Source organism: Pelophylax lessonae (assembly GCF_965119305.1).
Source record: "Pelophylax lessonae genome assembly, chromosome: 10".
Classification (NCBI taxonomy): domain Eukaryota; kingdom Metazoa; phylum Chordata; class Amphibia; order Anura; family Ranidae; genus Pelophylax; species Pelophylax lessonae.
In genome coordinates, this window is record NC_138777.1 from 50,057,472 (window position 1) to 50,076,142 (window position 18,671).

Below are 18,671 nucleotides of genomic sequence, written 5' to 3' on the forward strand. Positions count from 1 at the left end.
TGCTAATGTTCCAAGAGGTCGACGCGTTTCACAATTATTGCTTCCTCAGGACCTCAGATTTTATGATTTGCAAAGAGAGCATTGATCCATCCAAAAAAGAATTACAGGTAAATAACATACATCATGATATATAGAAAATGTACTGCATCAATCCTGGATCACTTAAATGCGCCAATCTAAATATCAATATAGCCGAAGATATGTCATGTGACACAGGGATATCATGTGACGTGTGACAGATACAGTGATCAGTGCTAAATAATATGCACTGGTACTGTATAATGACACTGGCAGGGAAGGGGTTAACGTCAGTGGCGATCAAGGGGTTAAGTGTGTTCCTAAGGAATGTTTTCTAACTGTGTGGGGGATGGACTCACTGCAGGAAGAGGGAGATCTGTGTTACTGAGTAGGAACACACAATCTCTCCCTTCCTGTCTGACAGAACAGCCGTCTGCCTTGTTTACATAGGCAGACGGCCATTCTGTCAGTCTCCTGGACAGTCGTGGGAGGCTGGCAGCGATCGCGGCCGCTGGTCCCGCGGACTGGCTCCTGCCATGTCTAATCACAGCGGGAGCGCGGCTCCGGTGGTGTGCGCGCCCTCTAGAGCCTTAAAGCAAAATCACATATAAGTACGTGATTTTGCGCTTAAAGGCCGCCCTGCCACTGTATATGTACGGTGGGAGGTCCTTAAGTGGTTAATAAATGTATCTAAATATATGTTAAGCAGTGCATCATAGCAATATACCATGCGGTACATCCTAAGATGAGCTCTATGAGAGTGTATATTATAGGATGCCAGATAAAAAGATAATAGTAATAGTAAATGACTTCCCCTATGAGCCACAGCAACTACATAGCACCATCCACCATTGCTCCATACAAATAACCCCTATTTAAGGCCGTCAGTGGTGCCAAACAGCCACTCATTTGGCAATTGGATGCACTGCTGAACATTTGATATTAGATACATTTATTTTTACTCCCAATAGACCTTTTGGTGTGGGTCAGTACTATATACCAGGAGATACCTGTGCATTGGACTTTGCATACCCCAAGCCATGATGGTTTCTCTGTGACAATACATGAGTAAATAGTTGCTAAAACAACTATTTACCCACCTATGCTCCTTATTGTAGGTTATTCCAATCATATTTGCTGGCAGTGGCACTACAGTTTTTCTGTGCTGCGTCACACGTCACATGATATCCCCGTGTCACATGACATATCTCTGGCTATATTGATATTTAGATTGGCGCATGTAAGATCCAGGATTGATGCAGTACATTTGCTATATATCATGATGTATGTTATTTACCTGTAAGTGATTCATATGCTTTTTCTTTTTTGGATAGACCAATGCTCTCTTTGCAAATCATAAAATGTGAGGTCCTGAGGAAGCAATAATTGTGAAACGCGTCGACTCCTTGAAACATTAGCAATGGAATATTGAAATCTCACATTTATGACCTCTACTATCCATATAAGCACCAATTTGTATGTTTGTTTGTTTTTTTTAGCTTTTTGTGATAAAATATTATTTTTTATAATACGTTGTCTCACTGTCCTTCTCTGGTACCAGCAAAGTCCACAAGGTTCCAAAATTCAATTTTGTGGGTGTAAATTAGGGATGAGGTACCAGAACATATATAGCCTAAGGGCTCTTTCACACGGGCGATCCGATCAGATCCGCCTGTGAGTTTTTTAGGCGGATCTGATCGGATCCTCCATGCAGCTCTATAGGGCAGCGGAGGTCAGCGGAGACACCTCCGCTGACACCTGCTGCCATCCGTATCCGATCCGATGGCAGCGGGTGTCAGTGGGCATGTTACCGCTGACATCCGCTGCTCCATAGGGCTGAATGGGGCATCCGATCAGATCCGCCTAAAAAACTGACAGGCGGATCTGATCGGACCGCCCGTGTGAAAGAGTCCTTAGTAAATCAGCCCCTATATGACTTACCTGCAGTGGGTGGTAATATATATATATGAATGACCACCCACTGCAGGTAAGTCATATATACACACAATATTTTTGGGGTATATATTTGTTGATTTATTTGTCTTGTATACAGAGAGGTAAACAGATAAGCGCTATATAATATAAAGTTTATAAAAAAACTTCATCTACAGCCTTCGAATTTTAATATCAGTATGGTCAAAAACAAACTTCAATTTGTCCTCAACCATAAGAAAATCAAATTTCTAAAAAACTATTTTTTTAACACTTTTTGTGGCTGGCCTAAATGTTGATATAAAAAACAAACCATTATATTTTTCATAATAATCTTAACAATCTTTCTTTTTGATACATTGGTGAAAAAAAACAGCAAAATAAATGTCCAATATCTCCTGGTATAAATTAGGAAAATTTGTACCTGTAGTATTAGAGATTCCTTATCACCTTCCAGACGTGTCAATCGTTCTTGGTAGGTCTCATTATTTACAACTGTATGGTTAACCTAGGAGAGAAGTTCACACTATCAGTCATGGTAGGAAAGAGGAGAAGACACAGATGTCAGCTGCAGAGACAATGGACAAAGCTGACCCTTTGTCCTCCTGACATGTACTTTCATTATTCAGCGCATGCTATGAGTCTGTACTACAAATCACCGAGTTATCTCCATCAACCTTTGTTTTATAAGTAAAGAGAAACTGAAAGTAACACAAAACTTTCCAACATGCTGGATTTTGAAAACTGACACCAGATAAAAAAAACTGATGGATGAATCAACAAAAGGAATGCAACCATTCCCTTTAAAACACCCCAAATATATCATGTGAACTAAACAATGTATTATCCAACCAACAGATTAGTCCATATTTTCTCAACCAGGGTTCCTCTAGAGCAGGGTTTCTAAACAGAGTACGTTTATTGTCCTTCAAACTTTAGGGGGGACAGACTGTGGCCAATGGGAGAAAAAAATAAGTGTCAGCGGCAGGGCTGTCTTTAACACAGGGCAAAAGGGGCTGCTGCCCTGGGAACAGTTGTGGGGCCGAAAGCAGCTGCCCCTTGAGCCCGCACTGCCTGCAAATAGTTGATAAGTGGATTCGGGAGGGGCCAAGAAAATATTTGCCTAGGGTCCAATCAACATTAAATACAGCCCTGGTCAGTGGGATTAAACAATGTGCCATGATTGGTATTAGAGGGAGCAATAGTGCTCCATCACTGGTATCAATGGGAGGAATAGTGTCCCATTGTTGGTGTCAGTGGAAGACATAGTGCCCTATCATTGGTGTCAGTGGAAGACATAGTGCCCTATCATTGGTGTCAGTGGAAGACATAGTGCCCTATCATTGGTGTCAGTGGAAGGAATAGTGCCCTATCATTGGTGTCAGTGGAAGGAATAGTGCCCTATCATTGGTGTCAGCGGAAGACATAGTGCCCTATTATTGGTGTCAGTGGAAGACATAGTGCCCTATCATTGGTGTCAGTGGAAGGAATAATGCCCTATCATTGGTTTCACTGGGAGAAATAGTGCCCCATTATTAGTATCAATAGGAGGAATAGTGTGCCATAGTTGGTGTCAATGAGAGGATTAGTGCCCCCCTTACCAGTGTCAGTGGCAGAAACAGTTGGGGGAATAATGCCCAAAGAGCCAGATTGAGGCAAGCAAAGGGCCACATCTGGCCCCAGGCCGAAGTTTGGAGATCACTGCTCTATAGAGAAGTCATTCTCAGTCATGGTTCTGTGGAAATCTAGGGTTCCTCTAGAGCAGCCATTCTCAACTATGGTTTTGTCGAAACCTTAGGTTCCTCTAGAGGTTGCTAGGGGGTTCTGAGAGCTGTGACTGATTGACCTCCTATTTGATGGCACCTGAATAGTTCCAGGACCAGTTCCAATTGCCATAGCCAATTCTGACCACCAGTAGGAGGCATTTTTGCCATTGGCCACAATGAATTGGCTTTAGTAAGGATTCCTTGAGATGTGAAAATTATTTTAGAGGTCCCTCTGGGAAAAAAAGGTTGATAAAGGCTGCCCTAGATGTTGCTTGGGGTTCCTTGAGCTGCGGCAGACGACTTATCTCCCATCTCACAGTGTTTGCAAAGTTCTATGACCAACATCACTTGGCATGCCACCAATGATCTTTTAAAATGTCTATAAGTGTGGCAATCTTCTCATTCACCACCATTTTAAGGGGACACTTGTCTACTGACCACTGATTTAAATTTTGTGATTATTTCTGATAAATATTTTGTAAATAAAACTATAAATATTGTTTTTATTTTGAAAGGTTTTCGTGGTAAAATGATCCACCATGAGTGTTAGTGCCGCTTCACACTTCTGCGATGCGGGAACGCTGCGAATATGCAGAGTGTTCCCGCATCGCATCCGCACATCTGGCAGTTAACACTGCCATATGCGATACACAGGGGGTGTGAATTAAAAGTTAACGACACCCCCAGTTGCGATCGCATATCATAGTGCGATCTGCAAGTACGCACAGAATCGGATCGCACTATTGTGAACCACTGTGCGATCCGATTCTACTGCGGCTCAAAAAAAAATGCCTCATGTGCGAGTTTGGTGCGGATACAGTGCGAATTCAGCCATACAAAGTGTATGGTTGAACTCGCATCCGCACATCAGATCGCATGTAATTAGGAGCAGTGCGCTCCGAATTACATGCGATCTCCGCAAACGCGGAAGTGTGAACCGGCACTTAAACACTTTAGAAATGCCATATTCTTTATTCTTTTATTATCAATTTTATTATCATATATAACATCCTGCTTTTGATAACATACCATGAAGTCTAGACCTGAAAATAAGGAGTGAAGGGGTTTAGAAAAGCTGGATTAGTCTATATTCAGTAGCTTCAATGCACCAATAAACACTTTTATCGGTACATAGTGTAATAAATAAAGCTAGTTATACACACGGGGGGAGATTTACTATGACTACATACTAAGAATCTGGGGCAGCTGTGCATGGTAGCCAATCAGCTTCCAACTTCAGCTTGTTCAGTTAAAACCTGGAAGCTGATTGGTTTCTTTGCAGAGCTACACCAGATTTTGCGCTCTCCGGTTTTAGTAAATCTCCAACATAGTTAGGTTAAGAAAAATGCACATTTCCATCAAGTTTAACCACAAGAGAAAATAAATACATTAGCAACCTGAATCCTCAGGATCTAAATCTGCAGCTGATCTAGGGAAAGGCAAGAAACCATTTTAAAGGCATCGTCTAATTTACTCTAACATAACTGAAAAAAAAAAACTCCTTCCTGAAACCAAAAGGCAATTATTAATATTATATAGGATTTATATAGTGCCAACAATTTACACAGCGCAATCTGAATTTGCAATCGGATAATCCCCATGTTCCCAAAATCTACAGTGTTTTATGATTATTAATAGCTAGTTGTATCGTGTTCATGAAACACAAACCGACTTGGGTGAACCCCCCCCGGGCGCAAAAAGTGACCTTTGGCTTGTTAACCACTTGCCGATCACCCGCCGTAGTATTACTGTGGCAGGGCGTCTCTGCTGCGTCCAGTCATGTAGCACTACGTGACTGGAGTGCATGTGGTTTTGGCAGCGCACGCGCGCCGTCAGAGCCGCGCTCCCGCTGTGTTTAGAGGAGCGATTGCCACTGCCCTCCCACGATCGTCTGAGAAACCGAGAGAAGACCCGCCTGCTTATGTAAACAAAGCAGGCGGATCTTCTGTCAGACAGGCAGGGAAAGATCAGCAGTTTCAGCCAAGCCGCAACGGCGATCTCTCTGTGCCTGTCACAGAACCCCCCCCCCCCCACACACACACACACAGTCAGTAAGCACTTTAGGCATACGTTTAACCCCTTTGATCACTCCCAGTATTAACCCCTTCCCTGCCAGTGTCATTTATACAGTAACAGTGTATATTATTTAGCACTGATTACTGTATTAGTGTCACTGGTCTCCAAAAAGTGTCAAAAATGTCAGTTAGGGGTCCGATCTCTCCGCTGCAATGTCGCAGTCCCACTAAAAATCGCAGATCGCCGCCATTACTAATAAAAAAAAAAAAAATAAAAAGTCCAAAAATCTATCCAGTAGTTTGTAAACGCTATAACTTTTGAGCAAACCAATTAAAATACGCTTTTTGGGATTTTTTTGACCCAAAATATGTAGTTGAATACAAATCGGCCTAAACTGATAAAAAAATTTAATTTTTTTAATTTTTTTATTGGGAATGTTTTATAGCAGAAAGTAGAAATAATGGCGTTTTTTTTTTTTAGATTGTCGCTCTTTTCGTTGTTTATAGCGCAAAATCTAAAAACCGCAGAGGTGATCAAATACCACCAAAAGAAAGCTCTATTTGTGGGAAAAAAGGACGTCAATTGTATTTGGGTACAGCGTCGCACAACGGCCCAATTTTCAGTTAAATTAACGCAGTGCCGAATCACAAAAGAGGGCCTGGTCATTAAGAGGGTAAAACCTTCCGGGGCTGAAGTGGTTAAAGCGGTAATCCAAGCTATTTAGCTGCTTACCTGGAGTTCCACTTTAGTATTCATACAGTAGCCCCTGTCCTTGATACCATGCAAAACAAAAGTTGATGTTCTATGTGGAAAATTATCTTGGTTGCTCAGACATTTTGGAAAATTTTCAACATAAACATCCAGCACAATATCATGGGAGGAAGCTCTATTTTTGGAAACAGCAGAAAATGTGCTTGACTAATATTTTCACATTGCTGGAAGACATTCCTCAGGTCACTTCCTATATTGAAGAAGGATTTTCCCATGACACATGCTGTAGAATCATGTCGGTTCCACATTCAACAAATAGCCTCAGCATTGCTTGTCAAAAGCGATAAGATGGAGCGCGGGCCAGTGGATGGCTAGCTGCGGCTGGCTGGCATGTGTCACTGTGCCATGGTTGCATTTCTTGCATGTCTACATAACAAGACTGAAATGCATTGAATTGTTGGCGGCTAACCCCGACATGTTTTTGTTTTATTGCCTTCCAGCAGTTAGGGACCTTGCGTATTCAAACTCAACAGCAGTTGAATTATGCTGAGATTGTTAGGGCAACCACTAAGGCTGGAGATCCCGAAGAAGTCTCAGAAATCAACAGGCTATCCATCAATGCAACAGATTATTCAGCTGCCCTGTGGCAAATGAAATCTAGGTTGCCAATGATGACCTCTGTCTGAACAAAAGGCCAGTTGTTTGGCTCTTAGGCTTCATCCTCTGGCTTCCATGCTTTAAAGCTCAACACTGGGTAATTAAAAAAATTAAAATAGGACCCCCAGAAGTTGTTAAATACGTAAACCCTCAACTTCTAAAACGACACATTCAGTTTAAAATCAGTGGCGGCTGGTGCTCCATGGGCCAGGGGCGGCGTCACTGCACATCCCCCCCCCGGTCGCCGGCTCATTCACCCTAGATATGTGGATGGCAGGCAGCAGCAGCGGCGGCGGCGGCTTCCCCTTCAGTCTCCCGCATCTCCTCCTCCTTGGCCAATGTCATGGCTTCTCATTTCGGCCAATTGGGAAACAGGTATCAGGACCCGCTTCCTGATTGACCAGGAGGAGAATCCGTGTGACAATAGCGAATATTCATTTGCTATTGTCACACAACTGGGTGGGCTCAGGGCGCAGTGCTCTGCGCTCTGAGCCCACCTTTTTTTTAAGCCAATTAGAGCCTCTGGCTCTAATCACGTGCTTCAAAAAAAAAAAAAAAAAATGGAATCAATGCGTCCGACACCCTGCATGAAGATTAGGGGGCCGGATGCATGGATAGGGGGGCAGCGCCCCTGCTCCCTAATAGACGGGCCACCACTGTTTAAAATAGAAATGAAAGGCAAAACATTTGTGTATACAAATAAAAAAAACACTATAAATGCCTTTTTTCCAATTTTTGTAAGTGATTACATGCCCTCTATTCTCAGCTGCATACGGAGCCCAGAGAGCTGGAGGGGGAGAAACAGAAGTATATCGGTCTTCCCAGTGAATAACTGTGCGGGGAGGTGGGGGGTATCAGCACAAGTCTGATCACTGGAGGAGAGCAGGCTGAGTTCCCCAGCACAGCTAGAGAACTGACCACACTGTGCTCTCCTGCTTAGTGTGGTCAGTTTTTAACTACTTGCCTAGTGGGCACTTTTACCCCCTTCCTGCCCAGGCCAATTTTCAGCTTTCAGCGCTGTCACACTTTGAATGACAATTACGCGGTCATGAAACAGTGTAACCAAACAACATTTTTATCATTTTTTTCACACAAATAGAGCCCCATAATCCCCCCTCCACCAAATGATTTGGACTCTTTACCATGTGATCAGCTGTGTCCAATCACAGCTGAATACGGATGTAAAAAGATGCAAGCTATCAGCACTCCTTTCCTCGTGCTGACAGCATGAGAAGAGGAGAAGAGAGCCAATAACCGGCTTCTCCAAAAGGGAAATGTTGACTGATAATCAGGGCACCAATTATCAGTGTCCTGATTATCAGTGCAGTCCCAACAGTGACCACCAGTGTGGCCAATCTGTACCCACCACTGCTGCCAATAAGTGCCCTCCAGTGCTGCCAATCAGTTCCCATCAGTGCCTCCTCATCAGTGTCACCTATCAGTGCTGCCTATCAGTGTCCATCAGTGCCACCTATCAGTGCTGACTATTAGTAACGCCTTATCAGTGACTTCCAGTGCCTCCTCATCAGTGCCCACCAATGCTGCCTCATCAGTGCAGCCTATTACTGCCCATGGGTGCTGCCTCATTGGTGCCACCTTATCAGTGCTCATCAGTGCAGCCTATCAGTCCCCTTCAGTGCAGCCTGATCAGCACACCTCAGTGAAGGAAAAAAATGTCCTGTTTGCAAAACGAACAATGAAAATGTTTTTTTTCTTCAAAATTCTTCTTTGTTTAGCAAAAAATAGAAAACCCCAGAGGTGATCAAATACCACCAAAAGAAAGCTCTATTTGTGGGAAAAAAAGAACACAAATTGTATTTGGGTACAGCATCGCACAGGCCGCAATTGTTAGTTAAAATAACGCAGTGCGAAATCGCAAAAAATGGCCTTGTCATTAAGGGGGTAAAACCTTCCGGAGCTGAAATGGTTAAAGTTAATGTGCGTGTAAAGGCAGGTGTCCCAATACTTTTGGTAATATAGTGTATCTAAGGCTCATTGGAAATTAATGTGAACAGTTGTGGATATAAGAAGTGATAAAATAATAAAGAAATTGGGCATTTTTAGCATATTTTCCACTCAGACATGCTCAATACAACGACATTATTTGGTAATAACAATGATATGAAACAAAAAATGAACAGAAAAGAAAGACAGATTGTGAAAATTGTAGTGTTCCTTCACAATGATAGTCACTGAATTCCCCATTTTTATTGGTGGTTAGTGAAGTGGTCCCTTACATTGGTGGCTTGTGGTGAAGGGCTCCCATAGATTAGTGGAGAAGGGCCCCCTTAGATTGGTGGTTAGTGGAGAAGGGCCCCTTAGTTTGATGGTTTGTGAACAAAGATTGGAAGTGCCCCCTTAGCTTGGTAATTGGTGAACAAAGATTGGAAGGGCCCCCTTAGCTTGGTAATTGGTGAACAAAGATTGGAAGGGCCCCCTTAGCTTTGTAATTGGTAAACAAAGATTGGAAGGGCCCCCTTACCTTGGTAATTGGTGAACAAAGACTGGAAGGGCCCCCTTAGCTTGGTAATGGGTGAACAAAGATTGGAAGGGCCCCCTTACCTTGGTAATTGGTGAACAAAGACTGGAAGGGCCCCCTTAGCTTGGTAATTGGTGAACAAAGATTGGAAGGGCCCCCTTAGCTTGGTAATTGGTGAACAAAGACTGGAAGGGCCCCCTTAGCTTGGTAATTGGTGAACAAAGATTGGAAGTGCCCCCTTAGCTTGGTAATTGGCGAACAAAGATTGGAAGTGCCCCCTTAGCTTGGTAATTGGCGAACAAAGATTGGAAGTGCCCCCTTAGCTTGGTAATTGGTGAACAAAGATTGGAAGGGCCCCCTTAGCTTGGCAATTGGTGAACAAAGATTGGAAGTGCCCCCTTAGCTTGGTAATTGATGAACAAAGATTGGAAGTGCCCCCTTAGCTTGGTAATTGGTGAACAAAGATTAGAAGGGCCCCCTTAGCTTGGCAATTGGTGAACAAAGATTGGAAGTGCCCCCTTAGCTTGGTAATTGATGAACAAAGATTGGAAGTGCCCCCTTAGCTTGGTAATTGGTGAACAAAGATTAGAAGGGCCCCCTTAGCTTGGTAATTGGTGAACAAAGATTGGAAGTGCCCCCTTAGCTTGGTAATTGATGAACAAAGATTGGAAGTGCCCCCTTAGCTTGGTAATTGGTGAACAAAGATTGCAAGGGCCCCCTTAGCTTGGTGGTTGGTGAACAAAGATTGGAAGTGCCCCCTTAGCTTGGTGGTTGGTGAAGTTGGATTATTAGTTGTTGGAGAAAGGCCCTCCTTAGATTGGTGGTTGGTGGAACATTACACATATCTGAAAAGATCACAATGTCAATGGTTCCTTATATTGGGGGCAGACATTGCTCATTGCTTAAAGATCTCCTAACAACCTCAGGACGAACCCTAGGGTTTCACAGAACCGTTTTAAGACATCTTCAAGCAATGATATTTACAAAATGCATACCAAGTTACACTAGAGCGACGTAATTTATTATTTAAGCATATATTATTTTACGTCTTCCTTGACAGATAATTGTATCCATTTAAGGATAACATATGATAGCTTCTTGTGTACGACAAAGGTAAAGAGACTGAGTAAATCAGATAATGAGAAGATATAGTGTACAGAGTTTCACAGGTACTTCTCAGTACTGTAGCTGGTCATTGCCCATAAAAACTGGAAACTGAATGTTATCTGCAGAGACAAGGAAGACCTAACAATGGAACTCCAATGAATGCAACGTTGACACCTGCATTGAATGTGTTTTTCAACCACTGTTTACCCAACAAGAGTTTGTTTTCATGTATGAATGGATTTATTGTAAGGCTTGATTTATAAAACAGTTGAATGTGCAAGAATGGTCTACCATCTCAGGTTTCTGTCTTCTGGCCTAGCTTCAGCTACAAACAGGAATGCTAGGATTGTATAAGGTTTCCTGTATAGGCTATGAAGAAGGGAGTCAGATGCACATTAACCAATGTTGGAGGCATCCTAGACATGAGATCATGGCATAATCCAGCTGAAAATACCTGTATTGGGCAATTGTCATGTTATGACTCTGGGCATATTTGCTCTATAGTATCAGGACTAAAAACACAATCAAGCTGACTAATTTATAGACATACAGTATACTGACGTGGGCAGCAGTGATTGACCGTTATGGTTTTTTTAATGCCGATACCGATACCAATATTTTGGTCATCGGATATCGGTATCCGCCGATATCGGTCGATATTTTCGAAAATGTAAAAACATTTTTTTTTTTTCTAAAGGTACTCCTTGTTGAGGGATCTGGAGGTCTAAAAGACCCCAAACCCCTCCTCGGCACTGAAAATCATTCAAAACGCCAAGTTTGCCTGTTTTGAATGCTGTCAGTTTTTTTAATTCGGTGCCGAGTACCCGGAAGTGATGTCATGGTTTTTTACATGGAGACCAGGTGGCATGCGCACTTGCGGCAGGAATACCGGCTTTCACGGGGACACATCTTCATGCTACACCGGGTCTTCTCTTCAGCGGTGGCGGTGGAGGTAGGATGCCCGGATTTCCCGGTGGGACAGGAGACCAGGGTGAGCCGTGGAAGGCGGCGGGAGGGGGGGAACGTCCCCTCCCGCTCCGTGTAATGACAGCCGAGTGGCCTCTCAGCCACATCGGTTGTCATTACAAGTCAGCCGACCGTCAGCTATGTACACCAGGACCGGGGTGATGCCTCTAGCTGCAGGCATCACCTCAGGACATGCACTTTCCCTAAATATCGGCAATATCGGTAACCTCAGGGGCCAATTCCGATATATCGGGGAAAGTGCATATGGGCCCCCGATATATATCGGTGTTGCCGATAATCGGTCGATCTCTAGTGGGAAGTAAAAATTTTGGTAGAATTGTGCAATTGAGGTCTGAAACAGGAGGAGACCTGGCTGAATTGGAACCAAATGCCAACACAGTCCAGGCAGACTTAGTAATCATTTCTGGTGGGTTGCATTCTTTGAAATCACCACACTGAGCCCTTGTGCTGGTCCATAGGTGTATACTGGGAGTGAACTTCCTAAAGTGTTGTATAACTTGCTATCTCTTTACTTTTTGTCAACAGTCACATTTAAACTTTTGAAGCACAGTGGCCTGATAGTTAGCACTTTTCCCTTGAGGCCCAGTTTAGATTCCGTCTGGGATGCCATCAAACATGCAGGTAGGTTAAATGGCTCCTGACCAAACTGGTCCTAGTATGGCTACTGGTTTGATAAAGGAGCAAGACCACTCCGAAACATGTTGCCGCCCCCTCTGTGACGTCACTGCGCTCCAATGTCTTCCGGCCCAAGTCTTTAGTGTCGGCTTGCGTTCCAGACGAGTGGACTCCCAGAAGACAGCCCTCGGCTTCCAGTGTTCCTGGAATAAGTTCTAAAGCTGATGCTTTCTGCAGCCCCACTTGATACAGACCTTTAGCTTCTTCTCCCAATGCCTGTCAACACCTGCCTACAAATTGAGCCTTTCAGTACAGCATCCACTGATACCAGTATTAGTGTCTGGCACAATGGTTCTTTCGGGAAATGCTTCACCCATCCCCCTAGGATCCATACTGAAGCTACTGGCCTTTTAAGAAAGAGTATGATCTGCCTAATTTTTCTTATATCTTGTGAGTGCAATCTTTTATTTATTTGTATACTTTTAACCTTAAATAGATACACTTAGATGGCTGCGCCTTCTTTTTCATCTTGTATTTAGGCTCCATTCACATGTAGGCGTTTTGGGGGAGTTTTTCTACTCTAGGATCAGCTCTCAAAACGCCCAACAAGACAAATCCTATTCATTTCAATGGCCCCTGTTCACATCTGAGCATTTTGACGCTGTGAGAAAAACGCCCAATGCTCACAAAAGTACATGAGCTTCTTTTTGGGCAGATTACAGGCGTTTTCCATTGGTCTCTATTCAATCGAAAAACGCCTGCACAAAAAACGCCTGTAAAACGCCTGCAAAAACGCCCATAAAAACGCCTGAAAAAACGCCCATAAAAACGCCTGTAATAGCAACGCCAAGATGTGAACGTAGCCTTACAGTTTATAGAGGCTTCCAATACCCTCATCTACGAGGTGCTGCTGCAGCCATGAATACAATGGAATTTTTCATTGAAATTTTCTCAGATACTGACATTTTGTCCAACATACTGACTTTCTGTTTGCACTTAAAGTTTTTTCTTCATGCAAGATAGAGACCTTTGATTGTAAACTCCTTGAGTGCAAGGACTTATGGGATTGTATGGTTTGTAAAGTGCTGCATAAATTGTTTGTGCTAATTAAGTGCCTAAAATAAATAAATAAAGTCGTTTTCTGACTGCAATAAGCATTTTGTAACATTTATATAAGTACTGTATTTCTAGATATGAAAGACAACAAGGAGTCTGTGGAATGCTGGTTGTTAGAAATGCCCCCCCCCCCAAGCATCTCTATCCAGGGTTCTCCGTAGACCAACATAAAATGCATTGGGGTGTTGGGGTACTACGTCAACATCTGGGTAATAAGCTAATGTAGTGAGCAGATAGGTTGTGTAGCGGAGGATTATGACTCCTCAAAGCACCTTGGTATTCCTAAAATCCCGTTGCTCTACAATGCAAATGTTGAACACAACTTCCATGCACTATATTTGGCCCAGTTAGTCCAGCTTCTTTGTCTTTCTTTTCGACCGATAGACTTCTGTACAACTACCCTGTCTGAATTTTGCCACTCGATCAGCGCTGCCGGCTATATAATTTTTTGATTTGGTCACATTGGGAGGATTTTTCTTCACTTCGCTTTAAAATAAGACACAATTATCACCAAAACAGATGTCTCCAATCGTAATTTTTTTTTTTATTGAAAAGTGCTCTATGAATTGAGGACGGGCAGATGAATAAAAGGTTCACCTCTTCCATTCATAGAAGATTTTGTACAGTCTAGCATAGCTGGCACTCTTGACTAATGCCTATGACAGGTCACAAACTCATATTAACCCCTGGAATGTAAGTACATCAAAAGCCAATACATTTTTTACCATTTTGGATAGGGTAATGAGGGTAGGGAATGGGTAAAACCCCTGTCCCTGCCATCTGTGTCTTGTTTAAGACACAACAGGAAGTAAAAGCAAATTTCTCCAAAGTGAGGTCGATCGCCTCTTAGACAGTTGTTCCAGAACAGAGGTCCTCATTGAGAAATTTCCTCACTACTGCTGTTCTGATGACAACAGAATTTAACCTTTTCCCTCATTTGTAATCCCAGTGACAATGGTCAAAATGGCAAAACGATCCTAGCAGAGACACAGGTAGCAACAAAAAAATAAATAAAGCAAGAGTTCCAATCCTTCCTCTCTCTATACAAAAAACATAAACCCTTTCGCTCTTACGGATAAAACAAACCTTAATGGCTAAGCCCAATTTTGCATTTTTGACATGTTAGTAAAACTGTACATATCATCACAACTACTTTGTGTATCCAGGTGGATTATACCTTGTTTCTTTCAGGACAAATTAGGCTTTCATTTAGTGGAAAATGGTAATGGAATAGTAATACCTCCTGATTTTATTTGTTATCAAATGAAATTTGGCGCAAAATAGTAAGAAAAATAATTTTTGTAAGTTTAACTATACATTTCTTGCTAATACTACAACCTACCACCAAAGAACAACCCAAAATAAATTCTCCTCTTCCTGACGAACGCAGGGATACCATATGTGTATGTTAGTTGTTGTTTGCACCCGTAGTACAGCCCAGAAACATAGTGCGCATTTTGATTTTTTTTTTTTTTTTTAATCCTACCTAAAACACAATGATACTAATACTAATTAAAAAAAAAAAGAAAATCCTGTCCAAAAAATATTGACCCTGACCTTTGACCCAAAACTTGACACACACTAACCCTGGCACTGACCCAGATCAAACCTTGATCTAGTTATTATTTTTTTTTTTAATTCAATTTTATTTAATTAAAAAAAAAAAAAAAATTTTCTTCACACACTTTTTTTTTCTATTTCTGCAAGGACAGGGAATAATACAATGTATCTCTCTCATCCACTCACTGACAGAAAACATGGTGGCAGGCTTCACAGTGACTGATCACTGTGATATCCAATCAGAGGCTATCACAGCGATCAGGTGACCCGGAACCAGCCATTCCGGGTCCCGATCGTTAGAACAGGGCCCAGGGCTCTCAGTAACACCACGGTTTCTGTGCTGGGAGCGTGCAAAGGGAGATACGCAAATATGCGGCCCCGCGGAAAAAAAAAGCCCTGTGCAGTGGGACCCCATATTTGTGTACCGTCGGTGTGAAGGGGTTAATAATAATAAATTGCCTTTAAATATACTTTAAATTCCGAACTCCCCACACTGATTGACAGCTAGTACAATACCAAATAGCAAGGATAAGATGCCACAAATTTGTGGCGGGGTTGAATTGTAAGTCTTGTTAACTTGCTGCACATTCTCATTGGCAAGTTGTACATTTGCAGAGAACTTGAAGCACAAGTTTTCCAAGTTGTAACAAATATTCTTGGCAAGTCTTTTGCAAGAGAAAAGTTGCAGTGGTGAGTCTACAACAAGAGCTCTGCAAGTCACAGTGACCCCTGTGGTGGGATGACTATTGCACAGCATAACTGAACCAGAACTTGCAGAATGTTTGCAAAGAAAGTTGATCTGGAGTTGGACTTGCTGCCAGGGCAGCCATCAGAAATTTTGGGGCCCCTTACACAGCTTTAGGCCTGGGCCCCTCTGGTCCTGACCACCAACATTTTACGGGGCCCGCCCTCTGGCCGTCCCACCGAATCTGCCCATTGGCAATCCCACCGAGTCCTTCAGTGCACCCACTTCTATTTTAACACTCTTACAACTTAATGAAAAAAATTAATCCAATCCATCAAAGAGACATCCCCATATATTTAGCAAAGAGACATCCCAATCCAGTAAAGAGACAGCCTCATATATACAGCAAAGAGACATCCTAATCCAACAAAGAGATGGCCTCATATATTCAACAAAGAGACAAAGCAATCCAGTAAAGAGATGGCCTCATATATTTAACAAAGACACATCCCAATCCAGTAAAGAGACAGCCTCCTATATTCAGCAAAGAGATATCCCAATCCAGCAAAGAGACAGACACACATTTTCAGCAAAGAGGCATCCCTTCAGCTGCATCGGCTTACTATGCAGCCACAATGCTTTAGCAATTGCTAGTTACTACAGCAGCAACAAGTCGGTCTTGTTGGTTGGGGCCTGGGTGGCTGGGCCCCTCGGAACGCCTGGGCCCCCTACATGTGTATGGGTTGTCCCCCCCTGATGGCTGCCCTGCTTGCTGCAATTGTGCAACAAACTTGTGAAGCCTGGCAAATCTAGCAAAAGCTTAGCAAGTCATTTTCAAACTTGCAGTTCAATTGCTCAATTGCTTGCTATCTGGGATATAACCCTCTGCTGTGACAATGCAAAGACTAAGGCTGGCCATAGTCTAGATCAGGCATGTCCAACCTGCGGCCCAGAGCCGCATCCGGCCCGGAACCGCAGGCAATGCGGCCCACTGCCCCCTGACAATTTTTTTTTTTTTTTGCTGTGGAGGAAGGAAGTTGAGTCAGGGGCACAGCCACAGAGGCAGCATTGGAGGGGATCATCCACTCGTTGGGTTAAATTAGTGCTGGGGGGGCGCAGTGGCATTTTATTACTTATATACCTTAACTAATAGTATATATTTTATATGCGGCCCGAGAAAATTTCTCTGCACTCAATGTGGCCCAGAGAAGCCAAAAGGTTGGACACCCATGGTCTAGATGATGCGATTTTCTTTCCTGCAAACAGGGGTTGCAGGAAAGAAATTGCTTGATTCCTCCATCAACACAGTTAGTGTTGTGTTCTCCTGTAGGGGAAAAGGGGGATGGGGAGATCACAGTCATTATTGCTAGAGGTCATAGCCCCTCAAAATAATTGCAAGAAAAAATTAGTGCTGCTTGTATCCAAGTCAATTGATGGATTGGCTTGGAAACAATCAGCCGACCCATAGATGGTTCCAATCTCAGCCAGTCCCTGCAGAATCAGCCTAGATTTCAAACCATCTATGGCCGGCTTAAGTGACCATGCACAGGGTTGGATATCTAATTTCTTCTCAGAGATAGTCAGGATGCAGAGACTATAGAACATCATCAAACAATACAACAGCCAGTTGTTTGCACTAACTTCAGTTAACTTTCCAAATGGTTCAGGAACATTTACTTTTACTCCTCTATTAGCTCTGCAGTTATAACTCACTTGCAGATACAGTATGCAGTACGCATCCGTATGTGGTTACAGGAACAAAGACCATATGGCATATGCTTGTAATCAAAGAAATCCCCCCTCTGCCTTTCAAGCTCACCCCCTTTGAAGATGGTCCTACCTTATATGGGGAGAGAATGAAAGAGCTTTATACTGTGATGAATGTTGCTTTGTTGTAGGGGAAGGCTGCTGCTGCAGACTGGAAGGAGGCCTTTGAGTTAGGTGACTTTAATTTACTACATAATAACCCTTAAAGCTACTCGTGAAATATAATTGACAACATACTGAAACTAGGAGATGCTGTGTAAAACTGTTAGATGTCCTGTTAACCATTACCGTGGACCCTTCAATAACATTTGAAGTTTGCATGAATAAATATCTGGTATAGAGAAATTATGGAAGAGCCCTGGGGCCATCCTAAAATTTATTTTACAAAAACTCTGAGTTACAAAATCTGAATTCTTTGTTTAAAGGTCAGAATTCTGAGATTAAGAGCCAACTTCTTCAAGAAAGTTGTATCTTTTAGCATAAAAAGCAGTCCTAGATCTCCAATGCAGTGACTCTACCTAGGCTGAAATGATGCCAGGCAGGAGGAGGCATTTCCTCAGTCTCCTATCCCTCAAGACAGCAATGTCTAGCAAGTCACAAGTAGGCATGAACTTGCGTTTGTTTAGACTCAGGTTTAGGTTTGAACCTGGAAACTAGATGACATTATGCCATGAGCTTGGGCATCCTTCAAACTCATCTCTAGCCAAACTCAACACTTGCACTTTTTTTAATTGAATGAGCTGCAGACTTGGTCATTCCTGCCCTACATCTCGCATAAACAAAGAGGTGGGCTGCGAAATGGTAATGACCCGGCTGATTGGAGTTTAAAAAGAGCGTGAGTTCAGAGCTGGGCTAGGGAAGGCTTTAACGGTTGCCCAAGCTCATCTCTACTGTCATTATTGTTCCTTGTGCAATATGTTTTTGGAGAAAGCAGAACAGTTGGGTTACAGACATCAACAGCTGAGTTACATCTAAGGCCCCTTTCACTCTGCCAGGAGTCCGCCTGCTCAGCGGGGGACTGTCCGCTGATTCCACTGAGCAGGCGTATGGCTTGCCCATGTTGACTCCACTTATGTAGAGTGGACACAGACACAACCCGCTCTCCTCTATGGGCAGTCAGATGTAAACTGACCGCCTGTCTGTTTACACCCGATGGCCATTTGGTCTGATCCCCTAGACCAGTGGTCTTCAAACTGTGGCCCTTTGCTTGCTTTAACCTGGCCCCTGGGGCAATGTTTCATCCTCTGGCTCTACA

General features: G+C 43.0%; 1 protein-coding gene across 2 annotated transcripts in view; it reads right to left on the minus strand.

Moving 5' to 3' along the window:
- Positions 1–18,671, minus strand: part of PPFIBP2 (PPFIA binding protein 2) — a 364,249-nt gene that overhangs the window by 161,934 nt on the left and 183,644 nt on the right. For both annotated transcript variants that reach the window (XM_082270389.1, XM_082270388.1), the window contains exon 5: positions 2,375–2,458. In XM_082270389.1, the coding sequence (XP_082126515.1) occupies positions 2,375–2,458 (84 nt within the window). The remainder of the gene's footprint in view (positions 1–2,374; positions 2,459–18,671) is intronic.